The 21,962-nt window shown below is 42.1% G+C and overlaps 1 protein-coding gene across 1 annotated transcript in view; it reads left to right on the top strand.

Annotated features, from left to right (window-relative positions):
- The first annotated feature begins 223 nt into the window (after positions 1 to 223).
- Positions 224 to 21,962, top strand: part of PLA2G4E (phospholipase A2 group IVE) — a 117,167-nt gene continuing 95,428 nt past the window's right edge. The window contains 1 exon segment of the mRNA XM_043980562.1: positions 224 to 302. Coding sequence (XP_043836497.1) covers positions 224 to 302 — 79 coding nt within the window.

The following is a 21,962-nucleotide window of genomic DNA, read 5'->3' as shown; positions in this document are numbered from 1 at the left end:
ATAAGACAGATTATGTGTAAAAGTATGTTGTGGGCCAAGATGGTGCTTGGCCAAGCTCTCCAGCATTCTCCTCCAAACAACTTCAAAATAATGCCTCAACTTGAATTTTGGAGTGGCTGAGCCAACATAAGGTCAGAGTCAGATATCCTTCCAGCCAAAAACAACATGGGAGGTTGGAAAGAAAGATCTGTGACATGGGGGAGAAGGCCGACCTGGAGCTCACATGGATGAAACATCAGTGATGGGACTAGGAGATGGTAACCAAAGTAGCAGCAGCTTTGAGAGCTCTCAAGCCAGAGATGGTAAGGGGACCTGGTAGCTGGTTAGAAAGAGATTGCAGGGCACCCCTGTGCTAGCACTGGATGGAGGATCAGATACTGTCTGTCAACTCCATTACCTAAAACCACTTCTGACATAGTTCAAGGGCAGAAAGAAGTACTTTCAATTAAGATGGAATGGAAATCCTGAGGGGGCAGTAACACTTCTATCACCAGCAGATCAGGGGCCCTTCTTGGATGAGGACCAGAGTACAGTATCATTTGTCAAGAAAACCCCAAATGGAGTCATGAAGAGTTGGACACACCTGAAATGACTCAACAACATCAGCAGCAGCAACAACAACAATTCTAGTTATTTTAGCCTTATTTCATCTACCCGATCAGAAGTTCCCTGAGGACAAGGGCTTATACTCCTTTTGTATCTTCCCTATTACCTAGTATGGTGTTGGGTACAAAGGTTGTGATTAAGAAATATCTGCTGAATGAATGAGGGATGGAAGGAGCTACTGGAAATGGCCTTTATCCACTTTGCAGTTTTCTGCTAAGCTACTTCCCAAGAAAGGCATCTAGGATTCAAAGCCACTTGTTGGTGCTGCTGCTGGTATGTATGTGAGTTTAGGGGGTGGTGCAGGATGACTAAAATAGTGGTCAAGGCAACCAGTCATGGACTAAAGAAACTTCCCCTCAGTTCATGGACTGAGACAACATGGTCATATCAGGAAGGAAGCTTTGATCTTGGACTCTAGGGCTGGTAGATAGGTAGAGTAGGTGCCTATGAAACATGACTTGAGGGGACCTGAAGGCCTGCCTGTCCAAAAATAACTGTCATTTCTGGCCCAGCCCTTCTCTCCTTTCTGGTAAAATGACCACTGATAGCTAAGTAGTTGAGGTTGGGGGGGAGGGGGGTATTGTCTCTAGAAGGCTACTGTTTGTCAAGTCATCAACAAGCATTTATTAAAGCACTAGAGGGTACCAAAAAAATATGGCAAAACCAGTTCCTGATTTGAAGGAGCTCACCTCCTTCAATGGAGGAATGGGGGAAAAACACGTAAACAGCTATATCCAAACAGGATATAGACAAATTAGAGATAATGTCTCAGGGAGATCACACACATTTAGAGAGAGGAAGAAAGGCTTCTTGCGGAAATGAACATTTTAACTGAAATTTGAAGGAAGAAGCCAGGAAAACCAGGAGTCAAAGGAGCGGAGAAAGAGAATTCTGGGTCTGGGGTGGGGGGGAGCAGTCAGAGAAACAGCCTGTGTACTCTGTACAAGTCTCCTCTCCTTGAGTTTATTAGAGTAGCTTGTTGTGGTCATGAACTTGACAAGATGAGAGATAGAAGCAGGAATTTTTAGCTGAGGGGTGGGGTATGCCAGATGAAAAGATCATCAGATGCCTGGGTTACAGGATGAAGCCATGCTTGGCAGGGGAGGCACTATAGGAAGACAGAGATGGATGGGGCATTGAGTCAGGGTAAGGTGGAGGTGACACAGGTGACATCATCTTTTTACCTAGGCTTGAATTTATTCAAGGGAATCTGTACATTCTTGTGTGTGTGGAGATATTACTTCCTCCCTCCTCTCCCTTCCTACATCTTTCTTTAAGGAAACCCCAATGACAGATGGGGAACTCAGCATCTCCCAGAAATAATCCTGGAGATTACCCAGAGGTCTCTTGCTTTCTCTTCATGGGGTTGAGGACTTTGACCTGCAGGCTGTGGGTGTTGTTAATACTGGCCAATGAGTTTCCTAGAAATGTGTGACCTTGGTGAATTGATTGGGCCCCAAACTGCTCTCTGGGGCCTCTACAATCAAGATATGCTGGGCTGATTTCACAGCACCCAGAGCACAACTGTCCATATATCTTCTCCATACCTTTTCTTTTTTTTTGTTTTTTGGTGGGGCAGTGGGGGTTAAGTGACTTGCCCAGGGTTACACAGCTAGTATCAAGTGTCTGAGGCCGGATTTGAACTCAGGTCCTCCTGAATCCAGGGCCGGTGCTTTATCCACTGCACCACCTAGCTGCCCCCTCCATGCCTTTTCAAAATGGCCCCCCTCATCCCTCTGGTTCTCTGGACTTCACTTGGCCCTTCACATGGGCCTCTTAGCTTCCCTAGCTTTCTTCAAGACTCAACTCAAGGTGTAGCTAGGTGGCACAGTGGTTTATCCAGCCCTGGATTCAGGAGGACCTGAGTTCTGATCCAGCCTCAGACACTTGACACTTACTAGCTGTGTGACCTTGGGCAAGTCACTTAACCTTCATTGCCCTGCAAAAGAAAAAAGAAGAAAAAGACAACTCAAACCCGACCCTCTGCAGAATGCCTTTCTTCTCCCTCCTCCCTGCATTAGCATTCTCCTTTTCAAATTACCTTTATCTATCCTGAGCATGTCTTGTATGTGCCTATTATTTTACATGTTGTCTCTCCTATTAGAATGTGAACTCCTTGAGGGCAGGGACTATGTTTTTGCCTCTCTTTGTATTTCCAGCGCTTAGCACAGTAAATGTTTGATGAATTCCTGACTGCCTGACTCCTGGCTGGGAAGGGTTGATTATGTCATGCTTACTATCTGTGAGTAAAGATTACCCGGCACCAGGTGTGCAGAATTTGCCTTTATCCTGATTGACATAGGAAATGATTTTTCTATTTCCTCATTCTTAGCTCTTCCAGGAGTCATCATGTACCATCTCATGAACTCCACCCTCTGCTCCTTTTCCTTCTTTATCTTTCTCTGCTCTTTGTAGCACCTTGAAGTCTTCCTCACTTGAGAGTTTTCCCTCTCCAGGGGAGACTGTTGTCTCCCTCTGTATCCACAACCTGGGAATATACAGGCATACCCTCATTTTATAGTGCTTTGCTTTATTGCACTTTGTAGTAATGCATTGTTGTTGTTTTTACAAATCAAAGGTTTATGGCAACCCTGCGTTGAGCAAGTCTATCGGTACCATTTTTCCAACAGTATGTACTCCCATCATGCCTGTGTCACATTTTTGGGTAATTCTCACAATATTTTAACTTTTAAATTCTTATTGTATCTGTTATGGTGAGCTATGATCAGTGATCTTTGATGTTACTTTTGTAATTCTTTTGGGGTGTCACAAACTGCACCCATGAGACTGTGAATTTAATCGTTAAATGTTGTGCATGTTCTGACTGTTCCAACAACCAGCCCTTCTTGTTTCTCTTTCTCTTGTTGGCCTACCTATTCCCTAAGAGACAACAATATTGAAATCAGGCCATTTAATAATGCTACAATGGCAAATGTTACAATGAAAGAAAGAGTCAATCGATGAACCAAACTTCATTGTCTTATTTTAAGAAATTGCCACAAGCCAACCCAGCCTTCAACCCTGTATATTGGTGCTGTTATTATCCCCATTTTACAGTGGAAGAAACTGAGGCAAACGGAGGTAAAGTAACCGGTCTAAGATCATAAAGTTAGTAAGTGTCTCAGGCTGGATTTGAACTCAGGTCTTCCTGACTCCAAGTGCAGTGCTCTATCCATTGTGCCACCTCAGATAAGAACAAACTACATAATTCAAGTCCTAAAGGCTTATCCCCACTCCTCAATATTTTCCTTCTTTTCTCTGCTGAGTCAAGAGAGGTTTCCTAAAGTTAGATAACAAAGAATCATAAAAATCCCAGGGTCTGGGGGCAGCTAGGTGGCACAGTGGATAGAGCACTGGTCCTGGAGTCAGGAGTACCTGAGTTCAAATCTGGCCTCAGACACTTAACACTTACTAGTTGTGTGACCCTGGACAAGTCACTTAACCCCAATTGCCTCACAAAAAATAAAAATAAAATAAAATAAAAATAAAGAGCTTAAACTAGCTGGCCTCTGTGCTCCCTTCTAGTTCTACACCTATGATCATGTATGATTAATGTTTCTTATATGATGTTGTGGCATAGTCGTTAGAGAGCAGACCTCGGAGCCAGGGAGATCTGGATTCAAATTCTTCCTCTAGCCCATAATGGCCATGGGATCCTCAGTAAATCATTTTACCTCTCAATACTCTGGGCAACCCTCCTGAGATTATAAATTGCAAAGAAGGCACTAAGTTGAATAGGTAAAGAAAGTCCCTCACTTATACTGTTACTGTTACTCCTTATACTGATGAAATCACAAGTTTGGTTAAAAAATATATTCGAATAGTATGTACAAGGCAGGTGACTAGCTACTGTCTGAATAAGTGAGGGGGATGTTGAGATAAAGGATAGAATGAATTAGGGAGTGATATGGGGTTGGGACTATTAAAGTTTAAACTGGCCAACTAGCTAAAGGAGGAACACACCTTGGGGGCAGCTAGGTGGAGCAGTGGATAAAGCACTGGCCCTGGATTCAGGAGGACCTGAGGTCAAATCCAGTCTCAGACACTTGAAACTTACTAGCTATGTGACCCTGGGCAAGTCACTTAACCCTCATTGCCCCCCCCCCCAACAAAAGGAGGAACACACCTTGAGAAGTAAGAGGGATAAGCCCACAGCTGCTGCCTGATCAGTACCAGGGGACAGAGATTGCTCCAGAAGTCAGGACCGCCACCTCACTCAAACTTTCCCACCCCCAAAGAGAACTTTCCATTGTCAGGTGGTGATCACCCAACAGGTCTATAAATGCTTTTGCCTTTCTTCTGCTTGAGGAGATAGGAATCTCAGAGAATCATGTCTCTGAACCCTCAAGAGAATTCCTTGACTCCTCTCATGGTTCCTTTCTGTAGTGCCTAAATAAAAGATTATTTTATTCTAATTGGATTTGTGACCATGAGGGTATAATTCTTTAAAGAGGAATACCCAAGGACCCTACCACCACCAATTACCCCCGTGACAGGGAGCATTTCTTAAGTGCTTACTATATGTAAACCATCGTGTTAAATTGCTGTTTAGTCATTTTCCAGTCACGTCCAACTCTTTGTGACTCCATTTGGGGTTTTCTTTGGCGAAGATACTGGAGTGGTTTGTCATTTCCTTCTCCAGCTCATTTCAAGATTATCTAGATATGTGTTATCTTCCCAGGTCTTAGCACAATACTTGGCAAGTAGCGTGTGATTAAAAATATTTTTCCATCCATTCATTTGTATCATTCTTGCCCCTAAAGAAGGAGATATACAACTCCTTTGAATAGAGAGGTGTGGGAGAGGATTCTGGGTGTTGAAGGTTGTGATATCAGATGAGTTTGATTTGTTTGTTTTCCTTCATTTTAAGGAAAGGTTCTTTGGCAGGGAGTGTTGAATATTAAAATATAGTTTTTGTATCTGCCTGTCTCCTACAAACAGATCAGAGAAATAATTTTTAATCTCTCCTTCAGAATTAATAAAACAGATCAGAGAAGTTATAATATTTTATAATATCTCCTACAAAACCAGATCAGAGAACATGATACCGGTCCTTGTACAAAACAGATCAGAGACAGACAGAAAAACATAATATTGATTTAACATTTTGTCCCAAGAAGAAATATAACACATGATCATGTGGAGACTCCCCTCCTAAGAGAGAGGCTCAGGGGACTCCCCATTTCTGAGGGTATATATGGTTTTAGTCCACTGACTACAGGGCATTGTCAGTTTCAATAGTATGATACAGAAATTAACCCAGAAGCAAAAAAGTAGTTTAACACTTTCGGTTATAAAAAGTATGGAGGAAATACAGAAGCATCACGATAAGATTACAGGATTCCCCCCTCCAAAAAAAGGGTTTGGCTAGGATGAGGATGCCCAGATGTTACCATAACATAGGGATTTACTAATCCTGAGGGAAAACAAGTCACTAAGTAGAGTTTTTTATCTGCTAGCTATCTGGGTTCAGTTTGGAGTTCAGTTGAAGGACATTTTGCTCCTATTAATCCAGGGTTTCATAAAAATACTTTTGGATAATAAGGCACCTCTATCAAATCCAGGTGATCCATATATTCATATTAACAGGAGGATCTTATATTGTGAAATGACTTATGAGAAAATAATGGGATTTGCCAACACCCAAAGGCCCCACCTGGAGGAGATTGATTTGGATTGATTGAATTAAGTGAGAGTGATTGATTTGGCTGATTAACCTGATTAAAGCCACACCTGGGGGGGGGGTTGTGTGTGTGAGCACACACACACACACACACACACACATATGCAGGAACTATCCTACTAAAGGAAGTTAACTAATTTAAGACCTCCTTCAAGTCATGTCAATCAATGGACTTGAATGCTACCAGTTAATTAGTTTGGAGCAGCTGTGGGGACTGCCTCTTCTGGACCCACAGGGAGCTTCTGCTCTGACAGGCACAGGATCTTCTTCTTGGTGGCTGGAACTCTGAGGTGCTGGCAGGAGATTTGGGAGAAGAGCCAGGCCAGGTTGAACTCTTATCTCTCCTCTAGGATAGAGAGGTTTCTTTCTTTCTTTCTTTCTTTCTTTCTTTCTTTCTTTCTTTCTTTCTTTCTTTCTTTCTTTCTTTCTTTCTTTCTTTCTTTTTTTTGCTGAGGCAATTGGGGTTAAGTGACTTGCCTAGGGTCACACAGCTAGTAAGTGTTAAGTGTCTGAGGTTGGATTTGAACTCAGGTCCTCCTGACTCCAGGGCTGATGCTCTATCCACTGTGCCACCTAGCTGCCCCGGGTAGATAGGTTTCTTAACTTCCTGAACTCCACGTGTTTTTTCTTTAGTTTTTAATAAATGCTAAATGCCCAAAGACTTGGTGCTAAATTTATAAGTAAACCCTAGCTAGTTTTCCCTACAGTGGGGACAGGAATAAGGTGACCACATATTTAGTTTTAATCGTCACAGACTACAGTGTGTTAATCAAAAGTGACTGATAAAACTTAAAATTTAAAGAAAGATCTGACAGCACCATCAGAAAGAGAGGAGATACATATTGGCACATATATTTTTGAACATGCCCAAAACAGGAATCTGTTTTGCTTGACTATGCATATTTGTTACTACAATTTTCTTTTTCTTTTTTTTTCCAGAAGAGGAAAAGAGAAAAAAGTATTTGTTAATTTTTAAAAAATGCATGGGTATGATTTAAACTACAGAGACTAAGGGGGTAAGTAGAACAGTCCAGACAAAAGATAAAATATGAGAAAAGATATGGAGATGGGATGTCAGTGGTCACTTTGGCTACAGTATTACCTAAATAGGAAAAAATTTCAGATAAAGCTGTTAAGAGTAGCTCAGCAGCTGATGATGAGTGAGATGAGCAGAACCAGAAGAACGTTGTACACAGTATCATCAACATTGAGTGCTGATCTACTGTGATGGACTATATTCTTCTCACCAATGCAATGGCACAGAAGAGTTCCAGGGAACTTGTGATGGAAGAGGATCTCCAAATCCAAGAAGAAAAAAAAAAGAACTGCGGAGTATAGATGCTGAATGAACCATACTATTTCTTTTGTTTTTGATGCTGTTGTTTTTTTCTATTTTGAGGTTTTTCATCATTGCTCTGATTTTTTCTTTTATAACATGACTAATGCAGAAATATGTTTAATGTTATTATGTATATATATATATGTATATCCTATATCAGATTACCTGCTGTCTAGGGGAGGAGGGAGGGAGGGGAGGAAGGGAGAAAAATCTGAAATTGTAAAGCTTGTATAAACAAAAGTTGAGAACTATCTTTACATGTAACGGAAAAAAAATAAAATACTCTATTAATTAAAAAAAAAAAGAGTAGGTCAGCATTAAGACCATGAAGATCAGATACAGGTTTTAGGCTTCATTCACTGTGCAATTAAAGGATTTTGAGCCAGGGAATATTATGAACAATGCTGCATTTCAGGAAACTTAATCTGGCAGCACAGCAGAAAGGTACCACAGATAAATGGATAGAGAGGCAATCTTGGTGTCAGAAAGACCTGGGTTCAAATCCTGCCTGGGACACATCCCAGATGGGTAACCATAAGCAAGTCACTTAACATGTCAGTGCCCTTGGGAGAAGCTAGGTGGCACAGTGGATAAAGCACTGGCCCTGGATTCAGGAGGACCTGAGTTCAAATCCAGCTTCATACACTTGACACTTACTAGCTGCCCTGGACAAGTCACTTAACCCTCATTGTCCCACAAAACAAAAACAAAAAACATGTCAGTGCCCAAGGAAGCATTCTGAGATTGTAAACTACAGTGGAGTCATTGTATCAGTGATACAGGTGGGAGGAATTGGAAGGCAAAGAGATGAGAAGCAGGAAGACCAGTTAAGAAAAACTCAGCTTCCTTTTGCATAGACTTGAACCTGTCATTCCCTTGTCCAAAAATCTTCAGTGACTCCCTATAGTGTTCATACTCTTTTGTGGAATTCAAAGCCCTCCATGATTTTTCCAGATTTTTCTCATTCTAATCTCCTTAATCTCTATATTCCAAGCAAACTGGATTATTCTCTGCTCACCTAACATGCCTTGTGCTTTCCCACTTTAGCTTACACAGCGCCCAGTGCCAGAAATATCCTCCTATAACATTAATTTCCTTTTAAATTTTGAGTTCCAAATTCTCTCCCTGCCACTGACCTCTCCTATACCTACTGAGAAGGCAAGTAGAATGATTACAATTAATTATACAAATGGAATCATGCAAAATATATTTTCATATTAGCCATATTGCTAGAAAACAGAGAGAGAGAGAGAGAGAGCAAGAAAATTATATTTCGATTTGCATTCAGAATTCACCAGTTCTCTTTCCAAAGATGGATAGTAGTTTTTCATCATGAGTCTTTTGGAATTGTCTTGGATTATTGTATTGATCAGAGCAGCCAAATCTTTCAGAGTTGATCATCATTACAACATTGCTGTTACTGTGCACAATTATCTCCTGGTTCTTCTCATTTCACTTTGCATCAGTTTAATTATTTCACAGGGGAAATTAGTGAAGTGGGGGTTCTTAGGTATTCCATTTTTTAAAAAATTACACTTTCTTGTACACAAAACCAATTAGAATAAAATAATCTTTTATTTGAGCAGTAGAGAAAGGAATCAAGAGTGAGAAGTCAAACTTCTCTAAAGGGGAGATGATGGCTAAGAGATCATATGATTCTCTGAAACGCATTTCTCCTTGAACAGAAGAAAAGCCAAAGCTTTATAGCTCTGAAAACAGCAGCACAAAAAAGTCTGAGGGTTGAGACAGTGCCTCCTCACCATCTGGCAAGCAAAGCCCAACTTTAACATTATAGATGGTAGATAGGGTGGACAGATGGGATGACCACCTGACTGTAGAAAGTTCTCTTTGGGGGTGGGGAAAGCTTGAGTGAAGGCTTGAATGAGAGGACTTCTGAAGTTATCTCTGTCCCCTGGCACCAATCAGCCAGTAGCTATGCCTAATGGGCTTAATCTCTCTTACTTCTCAAGGTGTATTCATCCTTTATCTAGTGGGCCAGTTTCCCAACTGTGAGGGCCAAATTTAATATATGGAGAGTTAATTGAGTGGCTCACCATAATATTGGGGTCCCAGAAATAATGAGGGACCTCTAGGTCCAAAGCCCCTTCCCCTCCAAACTGCCTTTTTAGATATTTCTCCCAGGCCAATAAGGAGCCTAATAGCCTCTTTTCCACAAACTAATCAGGCTTTATTAATGGAAATAAAATAAATAGCAACAGTGAAATTAATAAAATCAAAGACAAGGGAATAGGGGAAAAGAAATACAGATAATCCTCCTAACTCTAACCTAAGTCTATACAATCCCCAACCTTGCTTACAGTTCAGCTAATTCAAAAGAGCAAGGCTTGTATGTTAACTCAGCAAATGGGGTCCGTAGCTTCAATGGAAAATGGCCAGGGCCCGCAGGACACAAACTGCTAAGAAAGAACCTCTTTCTCATCCCCTGCTGCAGCTCATGCCACCGGAAAGAAAGTCACTCCAGAAGAGACTGAGCTCCCCTCAGCGAGCATTTACTCTTCTTCCCCCAAAATGGGATGTCCTTTGAAACTGCCTGTGGAGAGTGGTTTCTCCTGCTGACATCAGCAGCACAGGTCACTCAGGGCAGGCCAGAATTGGCTCATCCCAGTCAGCCAAATTCCAATAATCTTACCACATTCCTCCCCTTTGTTTTTTTGAGGAACTCAGGGTGTTTCCTTGATGAAACAGTAAAAAATAACAGAATATGATACCCTATGCTAACAAACAATATGTTAATAACAATATAGAAAAGGGAGAAAGGGGAAATTTTGTCCAGAGGGGTGGTCCATCATGAACCCGGGCTCTGACACTGTCTGCAGAGGGTGGGCCTCTGCAGAGAATACATATTACAAATGGTGTAAATAATAACAGAAGGAAAAACAACAACAAAACTGTTCATTTAAAGTCTTTGAGATCTTGTCTTCTTGGAGTGGTGAGATGCCATCAGGAAAACTGGACTCTGGTCTGGACTCTGGTTGTCTCTGGACTCTTTTACTTCTTTAGCTGTTGAATTGCTGGATTTTCACTAATCTTTAGCATTGTCAACGATCAAATTAAACAGTGAGACTTCTTCAAAATATAACTCATACTCAAACTTTATATATATATATATATATAAAATATTACATCCCCCCCCTTTATATAATACAGAGTTGAGGCAGTTATGCGATCTATAACACTTCTTACCACCATGTGTCTGGATCAAGGCCAAATTTAGTAATGTGTCCATAATGATACCTGAAAATGTTATGGAAAGGTTACCATACCACATCTCATGGTTCTGAGACATCCAGTAATTGTGCTAGGCCACAGGTGGATGGATTCTGACCATGCCATCAGACTGAGTGAAAGAAAAAGAAAACAAGTTAAATTAAACCAGGTACATGTGTTGGAGCTTCCATGACACCAGGCTATTTTAGGAGAGAAAGAGGAAGAAACTGGACTATATCTAGCAATTGTGGTCTACATAGTTGCCATCATAAGCAAACTATGGACTACCTGAATGTATTTGGCTCTTTTCTCAGCCTCCATCAGGGAATCTTATGTGTACCTGTCTCTCCTCCTGTTGTACATATATTCTCTCCAGGGCCTGCATCATGGAGTTGAACCATCTCCATCTAGCTCATTGTAAGAGCAATTAGTCTCTGAAATGATGTTTCCATAATTCATAAATCTCATATCATCTTTGGTGCACAACCCCATAACAATTTTGCATCAGTTTATTTAGGTTTTGCCATGTTTTTTCCTGAAACCACCCTGCTCATTATTTCTTATAGCACAGTTGTATTCCATTACATTCATATACCTCAACTTATTCAGCCATTCCCCAATTGATAAGCATTTCCTCTTTGTCACTATAAAAAGGGCTGCTATAAAATGGTGTGTGTGTGTAGGACCTTTTCCTTTTTCTTTGCTCTCTTTGAGTACAGACTTAGTAGAGTTATTGCTGGGACAAAAGGTATGCACAGTTTTATATCCCTTTGGGCAAATTTTTGGTGCTTCCAAGGTATGGTCATTGCTCTTCTGGTCTGTGTTCTGGTCTTTACCCTGGAAGGGCCCCTGCTCCCCAGCAGCTGCAAACACTGGCATTATTCTTGGACCAGGAACTGTGACCCAGAACTGCTTATGGGCAATAGAGTTACCATCAGTGCCAGTTGCACCCAGTACCAGCAAAAGATTCCATGTGGTCTCTTTCTGACTAGTTTTCCACCGCCCTTAGAGTCTCTGGGTTTAGAGCTCCCAAGGTTGCTGCTGCTGCTGCTGTGCTACCTCTTAACCCCACCACTGGTGTCCCTGCTTTGCTCTAGGCTGGCTCCCACCCCAGTGTCACAGACCTCCCCTGCCTACACCCTAAGTTGTCTTAGGCTGGAAAAATGTGAGCTTTTGTTGGCTCTGCTGCTCCAAAATTATATTGGAGGAGTTATTTTAAAGTTGTTTGGAAGGGAATGTTGATAGTTTGGCTGGGTTACTGCCTGTCCTTCACCTTCTTGATCTGAACCCATACCTAACCTTTAATACCCCAATTCCCCCTCCAAGTTGCCTTCCCTGACTTCCATGCTTCCTCACCTTGATTTCAAAAATTACTTGGTTCTGTAGCACCTATCAGTGATTTTTTTGAATCAGAGGTATCCATGCATATGACAAATTCTCTCTTGGATTAAAAGTTCCATGAGGGCAGAGGGCCTGTCATTTAAATTTTGCATTTCTTCCAGAGTCTAGACCCAGTGCTATATGTGGAGCAGGGGTTTAATAAATGTTTGTTTAATGGGTTTAAACCTAAGTGCCTAAATAAGAAGCTACTGGGGAGGGGGCAGCTAGGTGGTACAGTGGATAAAGCACTGGCCCTGGATTCAGGAGTACCTGAGTTCAAATCTGGCCTCAGACACTTAACACTTACTAGCTGTGTGACCCTGGGCAAGTCACTTAACCCCCATTGCCCCACAAAAAAAGTTAAAAAAAGAAGCTATTGGGAAGCAGCTAGGTGGCACAGTGGATAAAGCACCAGTCCTGGATTCAGGAGGACCTGAGTTCAAATCCGGCCTCAAACACTTGACACTTACTAGCTGTGTGACCCTAGGCAAGTCACTTAACCCACATTGCCCTGCAAGAAAAAAGAAAAAAAAGAGTCTAGTGTACTAGTCCAAGTGAGATTAATGAGGACACCTAACTAGGGAGGTGGCAGTGGGAGGGAAATATGGGATAGCCAGGGCATTGTTGGTGACTATTATCACACATGAGTCCTGATTCATCACCCAATGAGATTATGTTCCAAAGTAAGAGCTATCAACCGTGGTCATAGAGTGTCAGAACAGGAAGAGACTTCAGACATCACCTACTATGACTTCCTCATTTCATAGATGAAGAAAACTGAAGCCAAGAGAGGGGACAAATAGTGCTGGAGATGGAAGAAACATCATAGGTCATCTAGTATCTGAGCACACTCTGTGTGCAGGGCCTCAAAGTGACTGGAACACGGTGAAATGCTTAATATGCTTATTGACCAACTAAGACAAAAGGAAAAGGGGAAAAAAGCCTAGATCCCCAGAAAGGGACAAAACAGAATAAGAGATTGCATACGTGGTGTGATTGAAGGTGAAGACCAGACCTCCCCCTATTTCACCATTTGAAATTGTTTGTTTTTGGATTATTACAAACAAAACCATAGCAATTAATCTTGGGGTCCAAGGGAAGCACCACAAAACATGCCCTTCTAATAGGTGATTAAGGAAAAATTCAATTGATAGGAGAGGAGACTCTGGGACACTGAACTCCACTGTGAGACCCCCAGTACCACCTCATGGTGGGGAGAGATGCACCTTGAGGTGATCTCTGGGAAGGTCACATCCTTGGGGAGCTTGGAGCAAGGCTGAGAAGATCCTCCCAGAGTTGTAAGGAGGAAAGTCCTCCATCTTATAGGTAGCTTCCTATTTTAACTAATTATCCTTGCTAACTAGATGCTAAGTTCAATTGTTTCTACATTGCAGAAGAAGGGCAAGGCCTGTCAAATACTTTTAAATAGCAAAATTATTGAAAATCCCTATGTGAAATATTTGTGTCTTCTAAATTTTGGTGCCCTGGTGCAAAGACCCAGTTACCCTGACCCACTTACAGCTCTTGATTGGAGTTCCCTATTAAAATTTAAGTGCTTCTGAGAGAGTTAAGAGGACTATCAGTCACTCACACCTTAGCATGAATTAGCTTAACCAGCTTGCTTTCCTCCTGATGCTTAACCACAGAAGAAACAGTACTGGGAGATATTGTTCCCTAGACACAGTAGCAGAGAATTCAAGTGCTGCCAACAGGTTCCACACAAAGGAACCCTAGATTGTGGCAGGTGGTTTAAATCTCTAGAGTACCCATCCCCCTTTTGTTCTGGCCTCTTCTCTCCAGAGATAGTATAGCGCAAGGACTGAGAGTCAAAGGGCTCAGTTGGCAGAGAACTGCTGCCTTGGAGGATCCTAAGGGAATGGCCAGCAACATTGGCATTGATAGGAAACAAGAAAAGGAGGAAAACCCGATTGGGGTATATGCAGGCCCTCTCTGTTTCCTGTGGGCCAGAGTCCCTAACCCTTGGTCAGCATCTCCAAGTTGTTTGCCAAGACTGCAACGTCAACCTGGATTACAGAAACACTCTGGCGTCAGCCTTGTGGGGCCCAAACCTTCTCCTGGCAAAGTATCCGAGTACCATTGCCACTATTAGTTTTATCTGACAATTATGTCCTGTGCTTAGGAAATAGCAGGTTAAGCTCAATCAGCTGTTAACATCTGGGCCATGGGAGGGTAGGCAGGATGGTCACCCTTGAGGGGAAGAGGTCCTGTAAACAGCAACTGTGAGTATATATTGAATGTATGTATGTATGAATGAATGAATGAAAAAAGCATTTATTAAGTGCCTACTGTGTGCCAAACACTGTGTTAAGTGCTGGGAATATAAATAGAAAATGAAGGGGGCAGCTATGTGGCACAGTGGATAGAGCACTGGCTCTGGAGTCAGGAGGACCCGAGTTCAAATCCAGCCTCAGACACAACACTAGTTGTGTGACCCTGGGAAAGTCACTTAACCCCAATTGCCTCACCCCCCCCCCCCCGCAAAAAAGAAATACTTGAAAATGAAGACAATCCCTGTTTTCAAGGATCTCACACTTTAAGATGACAAGGAGGGATCAGTTGTAGGTAGATAGAAATGTCCAGAATGCTATGACTCTAGTACAAGTGAGAAGACCCAGGAGTTCTTAGGATATATGGAGAGTTTGCCTTACAGGAACATCCCCCTGTCATCGAAAAGTGGGTTGGGTAGACCCAAGAGTCAGAGTGGAGAGGAGATTTCCTCCAACAAGGATGGGGGTGGGTAGAGTTCCTGCCAGGAAGAGAAAGGGGGCAGGGGACATTGGTAGGAAGGCATTTGGGAGTGGGCTTTGGGATAGAGAAGGGGGAAAAGGTCAGAGCAGAGCCAGGCTTAGAGCCAGCTCTGGCTCCTTAATGGGGTCTGGAGTGGTCTGGAGAAGGGGAGGAGGGAAAGGGAAAGTATAGCTGTAGCCCTTTTATCCCAGGAATGATTCAAACCTGCGACAGAAATTAGTTCGGTCTGGGTAAATTAGGGGTTTGTTCCCTGGACACAGGGAACATCTATTCAGGACTCTACTAGTATGTGGTGTTTCTGCTTTAAAGGACAAAAGGAATCTCTTGTGGCTCATGAACTCCTTTTTAAAAAAAAAAAAATCCAGCCATCTGATTCCCTCTCACGTCATACACATCCCATTACCCTCCCCTCTGAAAATAATCTGCCCTTAATTAACCTTTGTTTAATCTGCCCTTTGTTAAACTCTGCCAGAGTAGTTTCTATCTTTCCTGGTTATGCAGCAATAAATCTGGGACATCAGAAATCCTCCTTAGTTTCTGTTATCTTTATTACATCTAAATATTACACATCTTAACCACACCCCTGAATCAGGAATCATTCAGAGTTTCAGAGTCTTTAAAATATTATCCTTACCTTAAAGAGTCAGTGTTGTGTAAGGGAGAGATCTCTGGGGATGAAAGACAGGAAGGCCTGGGTTTGAATCCTGCCTGTGATTCTTATTAGCTTTCTTGGGCAAGGCCCAAATTCATAGACTTAGATTAGAAAGGGACCTTAGAGGTCATCTTGTCCAGATTTCTCATTCTAATGAAGAGGAAACTGAGACCCAGAGAAGCATAAGGGACTTGCCCAAGGTCACAGTTTCAATCCCAAATATTCTGATTTTAAATCTAGCTGCCTCTTTGCTCACCTCTCTCAGCATGCAAATTGTAGGATAAAAATAGCACCTTCCTCCCAAAGTTATTGTGAGGATCAAATAAGATCATATATGGATAGCAGCATATAAATGGGAGCTGTCTTTTATCTTGGAAATGATGCTGCAGTATTCTCAACTGTCCAAGCCTTCAATGATATCCCAACTATTTAGAGGGATTGAGTGGGAGGGTGTCAGCCCAAGGAAGCCAGCAATGTGGAAATATCAATGAATTAGGCAATCAACAAACATTCATTAAGTGCCTACGTACCCAACACTGTGCTAGACATTGGTAATACAAAGACAAAAGTGAAATAGCCCTTGCTCTCAAGGACCTTACAATCTAGTTATGGGAGATAAGATCTACATATACAGTTAGATAAAGGATGTATCAGATATTAAACTTTTTTTACTTTTTTTTTTTTGGTGAGGCAATTGGGGTTAAGTGACTTGCTCAGGGTCACACAGCTAGTAAGGGTTAAGTTTCTGAGGTCGAATTTGAACTCAGGTCCTCCTGAGTCCAGGGCCACTGCTCTATCCACTGAGCCACCTAGCTGCCCCTCAGATATTAAACTGAGAAGAACATCTACCTCAGTTGACCTTAGGCAAAAGGCTGAGAAGGGTGTATGGGGTATATGGGTGTTCAGGGAGGACCAGCACCTCTGGCATGAGGGCTTGCCAAGTCCTTTTCAGGACTGCTCATCCACCTTTGGTGTCCACCTGACACTCAACTCTCACCTTTAGCTCCAAGAAACTACAACATGCACAACAGCCACACCCCAGTAAACCACCTCAGCAGACGGGCTAAACCAGGTTAGGGGGGTGTCTACTCCAAGCATGTGAAGGCTTCCCCAGTAGAATGGGAAGAAGAGAACAATTTGTTCCAACGGCAATGAAAAGGGATGAAGAAGGCATTGAATAGCTTAGCATTGGTCTGACATTGAAGATGCTAAAGTCGCCTACTGATTCTCAAGCCATCTGCTGTCATCTTGACTTTTGCCTTGCCGCTTGACTTCAATGACTCTGGAAGAGAGAGTGAAGATGATGACTTTGTGCAACTCTGCCACACTTAAATCTGATTGACGTGAAAATCAAGACATCACTCATGATGCCATTGGTCCTCTTCAAAAACGAGAGATAAGCAAACAACAATATAGGTATATATAAAACACATGGGCAGCTAGGTAGCACATTGGATAGAGTACTGGACCTAAAGTCAGGAAGACTCATCTTTCTGAGTTCAAATCTGGCTTCACACTTCCTAGCTTTGTGACCCTGGACAAGTCATTTAACCCTGTTTGCCTCAGTTTCCTCATCTGTAAAATGAGCAGGAAAAGGAAATGGCAAACCACTCCAATATCTTTGCCAAGAAAACTCCAAATGGGGTCACGAAGAGCCAGACATGACTGAAACAACTGAACATCATCAAGAAAGCCTATTTGGATGGGTTTTAATGTATATGAAGGGGAGTAGTATGTAATTCAGCTAGAAAGGTAGACTGGAATTAGGTTGTGAAGGGCTTTCTATGCCAAAAAGAACTTGTGTTTTATTAGAAAGGTAATATAGAGTCACTGGAGTTTATTGAGCACATGAGTGACATAGTCATCTGTGTACTTTAGGAAAATATATTAGACCACTATAAATAGACCTCTTGGACATCCTTAGGGACCCAGGAATAGCAGCAGCTCCCACTTATCTATTTATGTAGAGCTTTATGGTTTATAAAGCTTTTTCTAAAAAATCAATACCTAGGGGCAGCTAGGTGGCACAGTAGATAGAGCACTGGCCCTGGAGTCAGGAGGACCTGAGTTCAAATCCAGCCTCAGACACTTATTAGCTGTGTGACCCTAGGCAAGTTACTTAACCCTAATTGCCTCACCAAAAAAAAAGTAATAAAAATCAATACCTTGGGTTTTTTGAGTTTTTTTACCTTTGGTTTTGACAAGGCATTCCCTTCTGAATATATTTCCCCTTGCCTCCCCACCCCACCCCTACCCAGAGAGCCTTTTCTTGTAAGAAAGATTAAAGAAGAAAAAAATAAGTTCATCAAACCTAGCACATCACCTAAATCTGACTGAGACTATATGCATTATTCCCCACCCATACAAATTCTTTTAATCCAACAATCCCATGCGGTATGTTATGTAAGCACAATTACTCACATTTTATAGATAGGATGACTCAGTCATCACCCCCGACTCTAACTTTATTTTCCTTCCTTTACAATCTTTACCTTTTTGGTATTGACCAGTTCAATACTACTCCACTCTCTACTCTTGAATCTCTTCCTTCCTTCTCCTATTCTCACTCATGTTTTACAATAACCCTACCCTGGAGAGCTCCCATCTTCTGCCTCTTCTTGCCCATATTCATGAGCTGCTACCTGGTACTGAAAGGAAGTCATGAAACTGTGACGATTAGATCCACCACTAATTTACGTTATTTAATCTCAGCTGAGCCTTCACTGCAGCAAAACAATCTTTTTAGTTATCCCTAGATGATTCTCTATCCCACACCTCATGTTGGCTGTGTGGTGGGTGAAAGATGAAATGAGTGAAGAAACAAAGGTTTGAGCTTCCAAGCATGTCAATTTATTAAGCAATGCATGCCAATTGTATAACAAATTGGGACCAGTGGCCTTCCTCAGCTCTGACATAGGACCCCAAATACAGGGAGAAAAAGATTTCTATGTACTAAAAATAATTAATTAAATAAGACCAGTTAATTAAAAGAAAATAATTAACCAGGATAGCAAAATTAGGTAATATCTGATTTCTGTTTAGAGAAAAGATTAGGGACTTTCCAAGTTAGATGAGAGGAGAGTGAACAGGTATAATTTCTTGAAATCAGAAAAAGAGGTGCCTCATTCCCCACAAACTGTCTTATGCAATCAAAGGAACAGGGAAGTACAGGGCTGGTTTTCAGACAAGACATGGACTGCTGGAGATGTATAATTTTGAGAAAATTCCTTGCATCAGTCTTTGGATCTGACTGCACTTTGGGTGAGCATAACGTAGATCCTTATTTAAGGGTCTTTAAGCAACAGGTAGTGGTGGTCCAACTTCCCAGCCATGCAGGAATAGGTTCAAATAATGCAATAAGGTTTTCTCTCATTTCCCACAATTGCATAAAGTTTTCTCACAAGATAGAAGTTGGTCTAGATCCATAATTGAATAGAAAGGGAACTGTGTGAGCTCTGCAATTGAATCACAAGGTGGAATCAGTGTGGTTTATTCAATTCCCACTAGTACTTGATATTCTAATTCTTCAGCTGTTTCAAAACGTTTTGTCCCCTCAAGTCTCCCATACCTCCTTTCCTCTAACCTCTCAGTAGAGGAACTTGTCTCATGTTTACTGGCAAAATAGGGCCTTTCACTGAGAGCTCCTTCTTATCCTCTTTACATTTCAAAACTCTTGACAATGTCCCCCAGACTTTCCTCCTTTACTCTGCTCTCTGATGAAGAGATTGCCCTTTTCCAATGCTTAATATACCCTTGGTACCATTATTTTCCGTTTTCTTCAGTAGACGGCCCTCACAATCCTTCCCTCTCTCTGTCTATAATTTATTTTTTCCTTCCCTGTTACCTATAAACATGCCTGCATCTCCCTCATACTTTAAAAATAATTCTCACTTTACCGTACCACACCTTCAAATTGTCCTGCTATCGCTCTTTTCCCTTTTATAGTCCAACTCCAGAAGGAGCTTTCTACTCTCATTGCTTCCACTTCCTATTTCCTCATTTACTCTGAAAACCTTTGCAATCAGGCTTCAACTTTATCACTCAAGTGAGACTGTTCTCAGCAATCACTTAATTGCCAAATTTGATAGCGTTTTCTCAGTGCTCATCCTTCTTGGCCATTCTATAGAGCCTGATGGGGTTGACCTCTTTTTGACTGAAGAGGAAGAGAAACTAGAAGATAACTTGAATGGTTGGTGGTGTCAAGTGAGGTGGGGTCTAGGGAGAGAGAGAGTGCTCTAGATAAGAGAATTGACTGTGTGATCAGATCCCACCTCCGACACTTATTGTGCAACCTTGAGCAAATCGCTTATTCTCTGTAGGTTTCAATGTTCTCATCTACAAAGTAGAAGGGTTGTACTAAATGGGTTCTGGGCAGCTAAGTCATGCAGTAGACAGAGTGCCAGGCCTGAAGTTGGGAAAACTCATTTTCTTGAATTCAAACCTGACCTCAGACACTTACTAGCTGTGTGACCCTGGGTAAGTCACATCACCCTGTTTGCCTCAGTTTCCTCATCTGTGAAATGGGTTGGAGAAGGAAATGGCAAACTACTCTAGTATCTCTGCCAAGAAAACCCCCAAAAGGGGTCATGAAGAGTTGAACATGAGTAAAAAAATGACTGAACAACAAAAAGAACAACAATGTATAGATTTAAATCTAAAAGGGATTCTTTTTTGTGGGGCAATGGGGGTTAAGTGACTTGCCAAGGATCACACAGCTAGTAAGAGGCTGGATTTGAACTCAGGTACTCCTGAATCCAGGGACGGTGCTTTATCCACTGCACCACCTAGCTGCCCCTCTAAAAGGGGTTCTTATGGGCCATCCAACCCAGCCCCTACATTTTACAGATGAGGAAACTGAGGCACGGAGGAGTTCAATAACCTGCCCAGGCTCACATAGCTAGTGAGTGTCTAAGGTAGGATTTGAACTCAGTTCTTCCTGACTCCAAGTCTAGCACTCTCTCTACTGCTCCAAACCTTGATAAATGCTTGCTGATTGATAAATGGATTGATTGGAATCTCTATTCTCCCTTCGAAGCTCATCTCTTACTAAAGACCTTTCCTGAATCCTCCAATCGTTAGTGCCTCTCCCCAAATAATTGTAATTTATTTTGTATCAATTTATGTGTGTGCATTTTGTTTCCCCATAGTCTAATGTAAACTCCTGTGAGATTTAGGGACTGTTCTGTTTTTGTCTTTTGTCTCCAGCCCAAATCAGAGCCTTTTTTTTTTTTGGTAAAGCAATTGGGGTCAAGTGACTTGCCCAGGGTCACACAGCTAGTAAGTGTCAAGTGTCTGAGGCTGGATTTGAACTCAGGTCTTCCTGACTCCAGGCCCAATGCTCTATGATTTGGACTGTTTGGCTTTTGTCCTCTTCCCCCACCCCTTTTAATGTCACTATCACTTCTCAGTTACTTCTTCAACCCCAATAGGATCCTCCCTTGTCACGAATAAGCATAGTTCAAGTAGAACGTCCCTCTTATGTGCCCCCTTCTCTCTCCTGACACTGATACCATCCGGGACCACACCCTCATCACCTCATATCTGGATTATTGCAATAACCTGCTAGTCAGTCTGCCAGTCCCAAGTCTCTTCCCACTCTATTTCATCCTCTACTTAGCTGTCAAATTGATCTTCCTAAAACACAGGTCTGACCACGTCACCCCCTATTTAAATAAATTCCAGTGGTTACCTATTACCTCCAAGATCAAATATAAAATCCTCTGTTGGGCTTGTAAGACCATTCCTGCCTTTATGGCCTTCTTACAACCACTCCCCTTCATGTATCTGCCAATCCAGGACACTAACCTCCAAGATGCTCCTTGCACAAGATCATCTGTCTCCAAACTCCAGGCATTTTCACTGGCTGGTCCCATGCCTGGAACTCTCCCCATCCTCATCTCCATCTCCTGCCTTCCTTCAAGTGTCAGCACAAATACTACCTTCTACTAGAAGCTTTTCCTGGTCCTCCTTTGATCTCAGTGTCACCTCTCTAAGATTATCTCCAATTTGCATGTGTGTGTGTGTGTGTGTGTGTGTGTGTGTGTGTGTGTGTGAGAGAGAGAGAGAGAGAGAGAGAGAGAGAGAGAGAGAGAGAGAGAGAGAGAGAGAGAGAGAGAGAGAATATAAGCTATTTAGAGAGGGGGGGGTTGGAGACAGAGACAGAGACAGAGAGACAGAGAGACAGAGAATCCAAGCTATAGAGAGAGAGGGATTTGGAAGAGACACAGATACAGAGACACACACAAAGAGAATACAAGCTATAGAGAGAGAGGGGGCTGAAAGAGAGACAGAAGCAGAGACACAGA

Source organism: Dromiciops gliroides, chromosome 2 (genome assembly GCF_019393635.1).
Source record: "Dromiciops gliroides isolate mDroGli1 chromosome 2, mDroGli1.pri, whole genome shotgun sequence".
Classification (NCBI taxonomy): domain Eukaryota; kingdom Metazoa; phylum Chordata; class Mammalia; order Microbiotheria; family Microbiotheriidae; genus Dromiciops; species Dromiciops gliroides.
Note: the sequence above shows the minus strand (reverse complement) of the source record. Positions and strands in the feature narration are given on the sequence as shown.